Raw genomic sequence first — 15,231 nt, 5'->3', positions numbered from 1 at the left:
CAGTCCCCAATGTAACAGTCACTAGGAAAGCACCTTTATGAGCACTTATTATGATATAAGGGTTGCATTTTCAAAGTTATCAATTAGAATCTTAAAGGTACTTCCAGGTGACTCAAACTGGCTATTAACAGTCAGGATACAGAGTTCAATGAGCTACTGGTATAGCCAGTGGCGTACCTAGGGTATGTGGCACCCGGGGCCCATCATTTTTTTACACCCCGCCCCCCATGGAAAAAAATATTTTTTGTAATGACCATGAAACGTAATAAATGGTCAGAATAGAACAGGCAGTGAAAATTTTCTTATATTCCAAACATAACATAACATAAATTATGTCTGAATTGTCATGACATCAGAAGTACATATGGAGTACTTGCAGGTGATGTTTGGGACAGTTCTGATTGTGTTAGTTCGGTTTTATGTGTTTTTTGAATAGAAAGGTTTTTATTTTTTTTTGAAGGTTTTGCAGTCTATGGTCGATGTCAATTGGTTGTAGAGTTGGGGGTCGAGTGTTGCAGCTCGAATGGCTAGGAGATTGTCGAACAGTTTTTTTCTTTTGACGTTTTTGGTTGGAGGGTGTGTGAATGGTGCGTGAGTTCTCCTATGTCTGTTTGAGGTGGATTGAATTATTTAGCTGAAGAAATTAGTTACCCCCTCATCCCACACACATTAATTCTCTTCCATTATAAAAAAACATTGATAAGTTCCCAGAAAAAAAATACATTAAAATAAAAAGTGAAAACAAAGGCCCCTACAGATGAGAACATAACATAAGAATAGCCTAACTGGGTCAGACCAATGGTCCATCATGCCCAGTAGCCCATTCTCATGGTAGCCAATCCAGGACACTAATACCTGGTCAAAACCCAAAGAGTAGCAACATTCCATGCTACCGATCCAGGGCAAGCAGACACTTCCCCCATTTCTTAATAACAGATTATGGACTTTTCCTCCAGAAATTTGTCCAAATCTTTCATAAAACCAGCTACACTATCTGCTTTTACCATAACTTCTGGCCACTTCATTTTTAAGTTCAGATCTTTCCTTTCAAACAGAGACCTTGCTAGATGTCAAATACAGCACAAGGTAACTTCACATGGACTTAGCTGTGCAGGAAATGTGAATCTCCTCATACACCCACCATATAGTGCAAAAATGTGCAAAGGTCTTTTTATTTCTTTCGATCACTACATAGCCTAATGCCATACAAGCAGTGCTGTACAAACATATTCTGTAGGTCAATGCTAAGGATAACAAAGTTTCCTTCCTTGGACCAGAAGGAGATACTGATAAACCACTGGAAGAGATTCCAAAACAACACCCAAAGACCCACTCAGTGTGTGAACCAGTTGAGTGGAGTGGACTAACTGGGGGGTGGAAATGGGCCCGGAGTTTGCTCAGCAGAATTTCCCAGACCACCTCTTCCTCTCAACACATTGACACGCTGCCACCACCACCACTAGGAACACCTCACTGGGTAGGCCAGCTATGCTATAAACTTTATAAAACACATTATTATATTTTCTTATAAAGCACATATTTTAACTGAACTCTCTGACATCCTCAGCCTTTCCATTCACAAAAATAGAAGGAAGAAAAGTTCCCATTTCCTGCTGTCTCATGTCCCCGGCCTATACAATATTTTTTTTCTGCAGACCCTTCAAAAGTCTGACCAAATCCTCGTTTCACTTGCATTATAAAGTACTGAGGATGCCATCTCTCCCCAATCCCAGGTCCTAAAGTCTAAGACAGTAGCGCAAACTAATGCTGCCAGATTCAGGAAAAAAAAATTTCGATTTGATTCAGCCTATTGAATTGGTTTTTCAATTCGATTTTCCTGCCCAGTTGGGTGATTTTTTTCAAAACTCCTGGTGGGTTTTATAGCTTTTTCACCCCTTTTGGCTTCTCCTAACCCCACTGGCGCTATGGTGTAAATAAAATAAAGAAACAAAAAGGACTTTTCCTCTCTCTCTGTTAAATCCTAGCTCACGTTTGCAGTCCAACACCAGTTCTGGCAGGATACACATTTCAAATCTGACATATTATAATCACAAAACAGAAAATAAAATTAATTTTTCTACCTTTTGTTGTCTGGTTATATTTCAAATCTTGTTGGTCCAAGGCTCTGGTTTTCTTCCAATAACTTGCTTGCCAGGGTCGTCTCCTTTCTTCTTTCTGCATGCTAACCATCCATCTGCCAACTCTGTCCACCCTTTCCATTTCCCTTCCCTCCCCAGGAAGTCTGGTATCTTTCCTTTTTTTCATCTCCCTCCACAGATCCACCTTTTCTTAACTACCCTTTCATCCGGCATCTCTCCCTCTTTCCCCACCACCCCAGAGTCCACCTTCTCGCCCTTTCTTTTCCCAATTACCCTTCTATCCAGTATCTCTATCCCTCCTCCACACCATCCCTTGTGTCCAATTTCTCTCCCTTTCTGTTCCTTCCCTCCCTAAATCCCATGGTCCATCATCTCTCTCCCTCTCCTCTATTTTCAGACCCTTTATTTCTTTCCCCCCCCCCAAAGTTTGGCATATGCACGTCTCTTTGAACACCCCCTTCCCTCTGTGTACTTCTAAACCAGGGTCTCCCCCAAAGGCCTGTCCCCCCCTTAAAGGTCTGCCTGTCCCCCCTTGAAGGCCTGCACCCCTCTTGTAGGCCTGTCCCACCCCCTTGTAGGCCTGTACCCCTCTTGAAGGCCTGCCTGCCTGTCCCCCCCTTGAAGGCCTGCCTGCCTGTCCACCCCCTTGAAGGCCTGCACCCCCTTGAAGGTTGGCACCCCCCTGAAGGCCTGTCCCCCCCTTGAAGGCCTGTCCCCCCCTTGAAGGTCTGCACCCCCCCCGAAGGCCTGTCCCCCCCCCTTGAAGGCCTGACCCCCCCTTGAAGGCCTGCCTGCCTGTCCACCCCCTTGAAGGCCTGCACCCCCTTGAAGGTTCGCACCCCCCTGAAGGCCTGTCCCCCCCCTTGAAGGCCTGTCCCACCCCCTTGTAGGCCTGTACCCCCCTTGAAGGCCTGCCTGCCTGTCCCCCCCCTTGAAGGCCTGCCTGCCTGTCCCCTCTCTTGAAGGCCTGCACCCCCCCGAAGGCCTGCACCCCCCCGAAGACCTGCACCCCCCCGAAGGCCTGTCCCCCCACTTGAAGGCCTGCCTGCCTGTCCCCCCCCCTTGAAGGCCTGTCCCCCTTGAAGGTCTGCACCCCCTTGAAGGTCTGCACCCCCCCCGAAGGCCTGCACCCCCCCGAAGGCCTGTCCCCCCACTTGAAGGCCTGCCTGCCTGTCCCCCCCCTTGAAGGCCTGTCCCCCCTTTGAAGGCCTGCACCCCCTTGATGGTCGGCACCCCCCCCCGAAGGCCTGCACCCCCCCGAAAGCCTGTCCCCCCCCTTGAAGGCCCGTCCCACCCCCTTGTAGGCCTGTCCCCCCCTTGTAGGCCTGTCCCCCCCTTGTAGGCCTGTCCCCCCCTTGAAGGCCTGCACCCCCTTGAAGGCCTGTCCCCCCCCTTGAAGGCCTGCCTGCCTGTCACCTCCCTCCCCCTTGAAAGCCTGCCTGCCTGCCTGCCCGCCCGCCCCACCCTGAAGGCCTGATGCTCCGCCCCACCCCAAAGGACCGTTCGCCCCCCTGGCCTCCCCGCACTACCTATGAAGCAGCCGCAGCAGGATCGCGACGTCAGCTATCCCTGCGCTGCTTAGGAGCTGCTTCCTGCGCCGCGGTCCCGCCCCCTCTTCTGATGTCAGAGGACGGGCGGGACCGCGGCGCAGGAAGCAGCGCCCAAGCAGCTCAGGGATTGCTGATGTCACGATCCTGCTGCGGGCTGCTTCATAGGTGTGCTGGAAGGTCAGTGGGGCGAGCGGTCCTTCGGGCGTGGGGGGGACTGAGCGGCAAGGCCGGGAACACCCCCTCAGGGCTGGCACCCGGGGCGGACCGCCCCCCTCCACCCCCCCTTGGTACGCCACTGGGTATAGCCCAGTATTATACTTTTTATGTAATAGATTAATTTTTAGCATCATCTAAGCTCTCTAAAGATATCAATCTTTACTCACAAAATATTGGTGGCAGTTTAAAGGATGCAGAGAATGCAAAAAATCGCAACTAAATTAAAGAGACTTTACATATCATACAAATTCCTTAAAAGGTTGCCTTTTGTGCTTAGGTTTATAGAAGCAAGCTGGGTGATATTCAGTCCATGGTAGACATTATACAGATGTTAGCTGATAATCAAGCCTGGATCTACTTACCTAACCAAGCAAAGATAGGACTGCACTTTGGGGATGATTCTATAAACGGTGCCTAGTGGTGCTTAGCTCCTTGAAAACCGTGCCAAACGGTACCTACCAACCATTAGGCGCTGTTTACAGAATTGTGTCTACTGGCACCTAACTCACTTAGGCACTGGTAGACATTATAATATTAGGTGCTGATATATTAGGCCAGTTTTCCTGGCCTAATTTACCAGCACCTGACTCATAACATGCATATACTCTCCTCTAACCACACCTGCTTTTTGAGTAGGTGCCTTGGTGAAGGCATCAGTGGATACCATGCTGAATTCTGCTTGTAACTTTAGTGTTTTTTAAATCATTTTAATAGGATATATTTATTACTCGATATTAATATAATGATTACTGTCCTCAAAAGACAAAATCAAATATACAATTTCAGAACTTACCTCCAATTGAAACTTTAGGTATTCCCTCATGCTTTCAAACAGTAGGAAGCAAGCTTGGAGAGAAGCTGCATACAAATTCAACCGCTCAACACTTAAGAGCTGGAGGCAGGAAAAGTCGATGGTTATGAAAAAGAAAACTGTAATTTATATTCCCTAGATAAGCTATGTCTAATATTTATGAGATTCCTTCAATAATAGCTTGGTGCTGTGATTAAGTTCATTTGTTCAACCAGTAAGTCTGGTCATTCTTACACATTTCTTGTCTCAGTGTGCTGGCTAATCTGTATATTCCTATGGTGGTATAAACTCTAATACCATGTTCTGTCACATCAAATGTAGAATGTGTCACATCAATATGTACATCATTTATAGTAAATATCAGAGAGTAAATATCCAGAATGTATCTAGTTAACAGCACCTTCTATCCAGATAAATGCCACTGACTAGGGTATTCCATGGCACTACATGAACATTCCCATGAATCAGATTCTTGGTGACAGAAATGAGGGTTGACCTGAGCTTATTTGGTTAGTGGTGATATTCTGTACTCTAACTGGAGAACTATCTGGATAAAGCTAGGATAGCAAAAATGTTGTTCTACCCTTAAACTGTTAGACATCTTGACAGCAGGCTCAATATTGCCACTACCTGCATAGTGCCTGCACTGCTTTTCCTGATATTTTGTGCTAGCCACTATCCAGATACTAGTGCTGAATATCCAGATTAGAGAATGACGCAGGATTTGGAACATTTTTGATCAGTTTACTGCGGGAACAGGAGCAAGGCATTTTACTGCCCTATGGGAGAGGTAAAAAGACTTGCTCCCACGATTAAAAAAATTGCACCTGGGTCACTATCTCTATGTCTTCCGCCCCAACTCCCCTCTCGCCCTGTGCCTATTTTAACTTAAGGAGTCTCAGTCACTCAAGAAGGGGGTAATTCTGCTGCTGTTGCTGCTATGACCTGTGGGGGTAGAGATGCTGGCTGGCTGGTTGGTTTCAGAGCTGAATGGAAGGGAAAGGAGACAGGAGCTGGAGCTGGAGTGAAGAGACAAAGAGGGTACTGGACCCACAAGGGGAGGGGTGCCTGGAGCTGGAAGGAATGGAGAGACAGGGGTTTTGTTGATCCTAGTTCTGTATTTGTGATTTGTAAAATGACAGTTGTACAGAATATTGTTTCATTTTTTTACTTTAATAAAAATGATTTCAATATAAAATCATAACTTTTCAATGCTTGTATGGATGGGATCAGACAGCTTGCGGGGATGGAGCAGAGTTTGCATGGACGGGGCAGGGATGGGGGACAGAGCTTGCGAGGACAGGGCGGTGGGTACAGAGCTTGCAAGGACAGGGCGGTGGGGACAGAGCTTGCAGAGGCAGGGACAAACTTTGTCCCCATGTCATTCTCTAATCCAGATTTTGTTTAGATGTGGTGGCCAGTATCACAGCTCAGTATTGAATCATTTTGAGATAGGAATATTTCATAACCAAACACAATCAAAAGGATTTCATGAGACCATTGTTTAAATGGAACGTACCTGGAAGAGGTGCTGGCAGAGTTCATCTTTCACAAGTCCTAGGAGAGAGAGATAATTTGAAATTGGAGCAGACTCCAGTGCCACAGTGAGCAACTGTAGCCCCATGTGGATCATTATCTCAGAGTTATGTCGATCATGAGGGTTGGTGAGGGAAATGAGGAAGCGGAACAGTTCTCGAATACAAGGCAGCCCATATGGAACCAGAGCAGCCCCTGAATGAAATAAACAAGAAAACTTATTAAAATATATATTTTTTATTTACAAATTCAAATTTACTCTAATTTTTTATACAGCTTTTTCATATTGACCATTAAAAATAAGTACAGGTTTTTTTTCCAAATGATGTAAGACATACTATGAATCAGATGTTTTATTGGAACAAAATTTTATCAAAATAAGTTTTTAACTTCTGCTTGAAAAATGTGCCCGCTAAATGAATAACTTATGCTCTTGAATAACTTATGTTCTAAAGATCTGTAACTAATGCTAACATAAAAGTATGACCTCATAGCATTAAGGGATTAATGAATAGCCAATTTAGATGCAAGGTATATACACACTTTTGTATACACATTCCTTGTAGATAATATTCTAATACTTATTTCTATAACGCTACTAGACATATGCAGCACTGTACATCAAAACACAGAAGAGACAGTCCCTGCTCAAAAGAGCTTACAATCTAGTCAAGACAGAAAGTGGACAAGAAGGTGCTGAGGTAGAGGAATTACAAAGGAAAAGATAAGACAAATATTAGTGCTTAGCAGGTGGGTTGGAGTTTGGAATTGAAAACAGCATCAAAGAAGTGGGCAGTTTGTTCAGGCATACAGTGAAGCAAAGTATAAGGGACAGAGTCTAGAGTTAGCCATAGAGGAAAAGGGTACAGATAAGAGACTTAACTGATGAGCGGAGTGATACTGATGAGCTGCAGAGCAAATACACTTGTAGGGAGCCAATGAAGTGATTTGAGGAGAACAGTAATGTGGGCATAGTGATTGGCAGAATATGAAGAATGCAGCAGATTGGCAGAATATGAAGAATGCAGCAGATTAACAGATTGAAATGGAGAGAGATGATTTAGTGGAAGGCAAGTGAAAAGCAGGTTGCAATAGTCTAGGTGAGAGGAGATGAGGGTCTTAGTAGTGTGTTTAGAAAGGAAGGGTCTAATTTTAGCGATATTGTAGAGAAAGAAACGATAGGTTTTGGAAGTCTGTTGGATATGTGAAGAGAAGGAGAGAAATGAGTCAAAGGTTACAAGTTGATGAAACAGGGAGGATGAGGGCGTCCCTCACAAAAATAGAGAATGGAGGAAGAGGAGAGACAAGTTTAGGTGGGAAGATAAGGAGCTCAGTCTTAACCATGATTCATTTTAGATGGCGACGAGACATCCAGGTAGCAATGCCAGAGAAGCAGGTTGAAACCTGGGATTGAATGTCTGTTGAGATTTCAGGTATAGAGAGATAGATCTATGAGCATCGGCATAGAGGTGATACTGAAAGCCATGGGAGAAGACTACAGCACTAAGGGAAGAAGTGTAGATGGAAAAAAGAAGTGGTCCTAGGACAGAGACCTGAGTACACCGACTAACAGCAGTATGGTGGTGGAGGACGATCCAACACAGCATATGCTAAAGGTACGATGGGAAAGATAGGAAGACAACCATAAAATAATAGAGCTCTGAAATCCAAGTGAGGACAGCATATCGATGAGTAGGTAGTGATTTAAGTTTCAAGTTTATTATAAACTTGATTAATCTCTTATTCAAAATTCTAAGCGATGTACACATCAATAAAATTACAAAATTTTAGGGGATAAAAAACCAAACCTTGAGGAACGTATTGAAGACTAATCTTACAAACATATTTAAAACAAGAGGAGAGTGGGAAAAGAAATACAAATTGTTGATAGTAGATAAGACAATTATGGGAAAAAAACAATAGGAAGGGAGAGAGCAATATGCTACAGAGAAGTTATAGAAATGGACTTGAAATGAGACTCCTAGACAAGCTTTACCACGTCAAAAAATACAAATAGATCAAGAAGGATAAGAACATAGTAGAGGCTTTTGGATTTAGCCAAGAGCAGGTCATTGAAGACTTTTGTAAGGACAGTTTTAGTAGAATGAAGAGGGTGAAAGCCCGATTTAAGTGGGTCAATTCCAATTTTGTTAAAATCCAAGATCATGAAAAGTTACTTAAACTTCCTGATGGACTCTGTCCTGGCTTGCTTTCTAACATGGGTAGTTAAAAGGCTTAGGATACAAGGTAGGCAACACTCTCTCTTCATTGACACTGTATAAATTCACTGACTTTTTTGCCAAGATAGATCTTACTAGGAAAAGTAGTTTCCATATGATACACTTTAGCAATAAGGATTCCATCAGCTTAAGAAAGAACAAAGTATAAAGCTACATAAGAAGTTTTGATATGAAGACCTTTCATAAAAATTGGAGACAAAGCTGGAGTCCAATTTATCAGGAGATGATAGGCAGATAGGGGGCTGAGGTGCACTAAAATGTCTCAGAAGTTCCTGTTGACAGAGACAATGTAAGTATTGTAGTATGGCATTTGGTGGGCATGTAAAGGGATCTTAAGCAGAATACCAAGTAGAAAACCCTTCCACTTGATGGTGTGGATTTCCTCATGGGAAGTTTTCTTGCTTCCTCCAGAATTTCCTGAATTGAAGAAGGTAGTCCCAAGGAAGAAACTAGGCACTGCTCAACTTTCAGTCTGTAGAGTGAGATGCCGGTGTCTTGAATCTGTATACGGTAATTAAGAAGGGCAGTCAATTTTGCAGAGGTCAGTGGGGCGCTATGAAAATCGTTGTATTTGACTTTCTTTGGAAGTTTTGGCTATTAGGAGTATGGGAGGATTGGATATGCACAGAGAAGAAACCAAATCTATTTATGGCCAATGTATGCTATGTAAGATAATTCTGCTTACAAAAAAAGTCTATATAAGATTTCAAAAATACCTCTTCACATTATTCTCGTATATTGCATAACGCACAGTGCACATATATTTCTAATATTCTTTCTCTCTTAGTACATTTTTTTTCTAATACATCCCCTTCTATTCCTGTTTCCTCTCTTATTGCGGAAGATTTTACTCTAGGATTCCACAGCAAAATTACCAAACTACAACAATCCACAGTATCTGCCCCCTCAATGTCTTCTAGCTCCCCAAGCAATATTTCTTCTTCTCTCACACCTACGGTGCCTGTGGCAAAACTGTCCTCTTTTAATCTTCAATCTACTACTTCTTTGAAGAAGATAATTACTCTTTTAAAGCCTTTATCACGGAAAGGAAGTGATATCACTGATGTGGCAGGATGCAAGGGAGTGAAGCTCCATAGGGGATGCAGTGAAAATTGTGTATTGCACCTTGAGCGCTACGAATTTGACCTCCATTTGTGATCCTTCCGTTTGAAGAGAGCAATATGTCCACACAGCCTAAGTTGGATGCCTATCGGTTTGCTGGGGTTGATCGGGAGTGGTTGCAGAAAAGACCACTTCCCCAAGCATGTCCAAGATGGCGATGGCCTCTAAAGTGGAGAACCACATGGATCCAAATGCAGAGGCCAACAGTATGCATATTAACGAGCAGGGGCCATCGGAAGCTAATGGTTTCGCAGGCATGCTTGCTAGTCTGCGGGAAGATATTCTTACTATTTGATAGGATATTCAATGGGCTGTCCTGGAAATTAAGCAGAACTTACAGGAGGTTTCCCGCTGCTAAGAGGAACTGGAAACCTGAGTGGATGAGGCGGCTGAGCATATAATTGATGCCCGGTAGGAGATGGTTGCCTTACAACAGGATGGTGTGGATATTTGGAAGAAGTTGAAGGACACTGAAAACCATACCCGACGTTGCAATTTGCGGCTGCAGGGAGGATAAATATAAGGACATGCAACAAGTGGCAAATTTAGTGCATCTGGCCCAAGGTGAGAAGTCTGGCAGCCCTATCATAAGCATTGAATGGGCACACAGAACATTGGGCCGGGTGCAGAGCAATTTGCCTAGAGACATTATGACTTCGTTAGGATGAAAAATTATTTTGCATGTGGCATGGTAGCAATTCATGAAATGGGAACCCAGTTGCAGTGTATCAAGATCTGGCGGCAGTCAAGTTGAAAAAGAGGAGAAAGTTTCAGTAGGGGGTTACAAAATTTTTAAGGCAAGAAGGCTATAAATATCGATGGCAGTTCCCCTTTGCACCGTTGATGACAATCGGAACTGCCAACAGGAGAGTGAAAACTCCGAAGTAGGCTCAGGAATCTTTGAAGGCTTTGTCGGTGGACCGTGTCCCTGAGGATGTTCAGAGCAATGGTGGTGTGCAGGCTGGTGGACAGTGGTCCACGAAGTGGCAGAGAATGCGGCCCGCTCAGAAACAGCATAGACCTGCAGTCGGTCCTGATGTTAGTTGGCCACCTTGACTGTGGTATCACAGAGTTGGCTAGGACTATGGTTAATTAGTTTTTTGGTGAGTGATACTTCTTTCAACTGTCTACTGTGGGCCTGGTGAGGTACTTTGTATGTGTGCTAAGGGTAAGGGGGGGGGGTTACTGTAAGTATGTATGTAGTTTTGAAGGGGGTGGAGTGAATGGGGTGTATGAACGGTGCACAAAGGGTATTTGATATAACTGAGGTGGCCTTGTCACCGTGTGAACCTTCTTCTATATTGGAATACCAACCGGGTTTGGTGGTTGGAAGGCGGTTGATGGGTGGGGGTTGAGTGTGGGTGTGGGAATGGATATAGGGGTTTGGGGAGTGTTAGGGAGGGACTGGAGGGGTGAGGGGTTGAAGGAGCAACTTTTTATGGGTTCCTTGGGTTTGGATTGTCTCATCCAGAGTTGGTTTTGGTTTGATAGGTGGGAGACACATCTGGAGTCTGGAACAGCTGTGACTTTGGTTTTGTATGTGGGGTGGAGTGTGCGTTGGGCCTCTCAATCTCTATGGTGAAAAGTGGTTACCTGGAATGTGAGGGCATTAATTCACCTATAAAGCGCTCCAAGATTCTAAAGCATTTACAAAGGCATAAGGTTGATGTGGCTATGTTACAAGAGACATAATTAGAGGGGTAGTGCAAGGGAAATGGGGATGACTCAAATAATCCTTTTGTACAAGTGGTAAGACCTCCTTTTGTACAAGTGGCAAGACCTCCTATTTACTCCAATTTATTTTATATCCAGAAAATTTTCCAAATCTATCAATCAATTCCAGTAAATGTGGAATGGTGGATTCAGAATTTTTCAAATGAAGCAAGATATCATCTGCATAAGCAGAGATTTTATACTCCTGACCTGCATAAGGAATTCTCTGTATCTCCTTCGCCTGCCGTATAGCCAGTATCAAGGGTCCAAGTACAATGTCAAAAAGCAAAGGAGATAATGGACACCCTTGTCTAACTCCCCTCTCCAGACAAAAAGTTTTGAAAAAGTATTATTAATATATAATCTGGCAGAAGGGGAACTATACAAGGTTTGAATCATTTGTATAAATCCGGAATCAATACCAAACCAATCCATTGCTTGATACATGAAGGCCCATTCCATACGATCAAAGGCCTTCTCTGCATCCATAGATACAGAGAAGGCCGGATCTTCCATGGCTTTTGTTAAATTTAACATGTGGAAGGCCAGTCTGATGTTGTTTGAAGAATGTCTTCAAGCAACAAACCCCGTTTGGTGTATACCGATCACATAAGGGAGAGCCAGGAGTTTTCCATCCACATTAATTAAAGAAATAGGCCTGTAGTTTGAAACCAACATGGAATCTTTATTTGGCTTTGGCAAAATAATAGTTAAAGATTCAGCTATAGTACCCTTAAAGCATCCCAAATGGTTTCTAACGAGATTTCCTCTGAGCTATTAAGCTGAAAATATTCAACTATTTTATTTTAAATTTCCTCAATAAAACTTGATTCTGCAAGTAATGTATTATTGAATCTCCATACAGGTCTAATACAATCTGTTTCATTTAACTGATACTTTATCCAAATACCTGCATGATCCATCAGAAGGATCGGATCTATACTAGATTTTATAACCTGGTGTGTTAAGTTATCTGAAACAAAAACATAATCGATTCTTGAGAATGATTGGTGAACTTGGGAGCAAAAAGAAAACTCCTGAGCTTTAAAATGAAACCACCTCCAAATATATTTTAATCCACACGAGTTTACCAAATTATCTAATCCTAGAGACTTGAGTTGTTCACTAGGTTGCTTGTCTAACAATAAGTCCATGACAGCATTGAAGTCACCAGCCACAATTAAATTAGTTGAAGCTAATGACAGAATCGTTTGTTAGAGTTTCTTAAAAAAAATCAGCCCGATTATTATTAGGGGCATATACGTTAATAAGCTTCAGGGCATCTTTTCCTGAGATCATATCAATATGAATCCATCTTCCCAGTAGGTCAGCAGTAGCCTTACCAAATACAGCAGTGCGGTATTCCGGTGCTTCAGCCATGAACACAGAACAGAAATATTTGTTAAGCAATTCAGTCTTTTTTTAATCAGCTTCTACATATTTCTCCCTTTCACCTTTGAATCTCACAATGCCACTTTTGCACTTCTTCCTATCACTAATATATCTAAAAAATAAAAAAATACTTGTCTTTCCATTTTACCATGTCAGCTCTTTCTTCTTCCATTTGCATCTTTGCTTTCCTGACTACACAATCAGCCTCTCTTAACTTTTCCAGATATTTTTGCCTGTCTAACTCTTTCTGTGATCTTTTGTAGTTTATGAAAGCTAACCTCTTATTCCTTACATTCTCATCTACTTTTGAGAACCAAAGCGGCCTTCTTTTCCTCTTACTTACTTGCCTCATAAAAAGGTTTCAATCTTATTTACCTAACCACATATACACTGTTCATTATTCTAGTACTTTTTCCAGTTCTCACTCTCTTCAATCCAATGTTCCTTAAGGTTCCATTCTGGGACCTATATTATTTAATATTTATCTTGCTCCTTTAACTCTTCTTCAGTCTCTTGGTTTTACATTCTTTATGCAGATGGTATCCATCTTCTTTTTCCATAGACTCTCATTCATCAGCTCTTTATTCATCTATCTCTGCTAAATTGGATAAAATTGCTGACTAGCTTTCATCTAACAAACTAAAAATCAATTCTCAGAAAACTTCTGTAATGTTTTTGTCTTCAAGTTCCCCATTTTCAAATCCACCTAAATTCTGTATGGTCGTCTCCTTATAATTTACAACTACAACCAAGATTCAGGGAGTAGTAATAGATAATACTTTATCCTTTGAAGCTCATATCTCGAAGTTAGTTTCATCTTTTTTTTTTTTTGCTCTCCATCAAATTCATTTTATTCATTCGTTTTTTCATGTTAATTCTCTTCGTATTCGTATTCACTCTTTAATTCTATCTAAACTTGATTACTGCAATTCCATTTTCATTGGTCTTCCTAATTATCAGCTACAATTACAATTAGTACAAAATACTGCAGTTAGACTGCTTTATCGCTGTTCTAAATATGATCATATTACCCCTCTTTTAAAAATTGAACATATTCTTCCTATTTCTTATAGCATTCCTTTCAAATATAATATCCTATCCTTTCATATTCTACCTAATGGGCTTCCTTAATTTCTTTTCAGCTTTATGATCCAATATTCACCACAAAAAAAACTTTTCATTCAATACATTTGCTGTATATTCCTTCTTTCAGGCAGCTAGCTATTTCTTGATGTTCACAGAAATTCTTCTTTTTCAGTTACTCTTTGAAATTCATTTCCTATCTTCATACCAAAAAAGATAATTTCCAACATTTAAAGCCAAGCTAAAGGCTCACTACTTTTCTCAGGCATTTTCGTCAATTTTTTTTAGGAACTTTTTCTTTATATTTCCTCTTCCCTTTATACCCTTTTTTGTTTCCAATTGTATTTGTTTGTTAGTCTGTTTGCTTGTTTTAATGCCCCTCCCTCTTTTATTGTACACCGCTTAGATTTTAATTTTGGTTTTATATTGGCAATATATCAAATAAATTGAACTTGAACATGACCATGGGGCTGTGGATGTGTGCCCAAAGGGGCATGACCAAAAGGGCAAAACACACCCCTTTGGAGCTGCTTGAGCATGGGGAGGGAGACTTTACTGTTCCAGATTTCATGGGGAAGCAGAAAAGTGAAAAATCAATTAAAGTTTGACCAGTTCAAGTTACAGGCCCCATGGACTTACATTTACAATCTAAAAAAGCAGCTGGGTGAGTACTTTAACCCCCCTATCCATCTCCTTATTGTCAGGTGGTTGAACGCCACCACCTCAGCTGGTTCAGGTTTGAGAGCTACAAGTCTCCTTGTGCTGGTGACTCTTCGTCTCTGAAAGTTCTCCCAAGAGAACTTCCAATTCATTTCTCGGTGAAAGCAAACACGTGATTCCAATTCCTACTCCAATTAAGATGACGTCTTTCGATTTAGCTGATCACTCTACATCTGCACTGCCAAGTTCTTCTAGGCTTCAACTAAGTTTTCTTTGAAAGATATTGGTAATATTGTTTTTCAAATGAAGAAGGTTTTATAGGATAATTTACTTAAGGTTTTCTCAATTCACTTAACAAACCTCCCAGAAATCGCAATACGGGATAATAGAGTTGGTTTGGAACAACATCAGATTAAAGCAGATTCTCAGTTAAAAATCTATCAATTAGCTCTTGCTGTTGATTCATATGCAGATGGAAATGATTGAAAATTCAGAAACGGCATGTAATTTGCGAATACCGAGTAACACATTATTGAAGATGTATTTTACAGATACAGTATCTTTCAATTCGTTAATGTTGAATTATTTGTAATTACTACTGCTTATTACCTGCCAAAGGGGGTTAAAGAAACAAAGGAGGAATGAGTTACTGATGCTATTATCTTACCTGAAATTCCCCGAAATTAAGACAGTATCTTATATTCATTTAGAGCCCAAAAAAGGCACTAGGTCTTATTTTCAGGTAGGGCTTATTTTTTCATATACATGATCATTTCTCCCTTCCTCTCCTTCACTCCAATTCTTCCTCG

General features: G+C 41.9%; 1 protein-coding gene across 6 annotated transcripts in view; it reads right to left on the bottom strand.

The window, feature by feature from the left end:
* Positions 1–15,231, bottom strand: part of GBF1 (golgi brefeldin A resistant guanine nucleotide exchange factor 1) — a 516,681-nt gene that overhangs the window by 198,148 nt on the left and 303,302 nt on the right. For all 6 annotated transcript variants that reach the window (XM_033940425.1, XM_033940426.1, XM_033940429.1 and 3 more), the window contains 2 exons: positions 6,196–6,407; positions 4,659–4,757 (listed from right to left, as the gene is read on the bottom strand). In XM_033940425.1, coding sequence (XP_033796316.1) covers positions 4,659–4,757; positions 6,196–6,407 — 311 coding nt within the window. The remainder of the gene's footprint in view (positions 1–4,658; positions 4,758–6,195; positions 6,408–15,231) is intronic.

The sequence above is a fragment of the Geotrypetes seraphini genome, chromosome 4 (genome assembly GCF_902459505.1).
Source record: "Geotrypetes seraphini chromosome 4, aGeoSer1.1, whole genome shotgun sequence".
In the NCBI taxonomy this organism is placed as follows: domain Eukaryota; kingdom Metazoa; phylum Chordata; class Amphibia; order Gymnophiona; family Dermophiidae; genus Geotrypetes; species Geotrypetes seraphini.
This window is presented reverse-complemented; position numbering and strand designations above follow the sequence as displayed.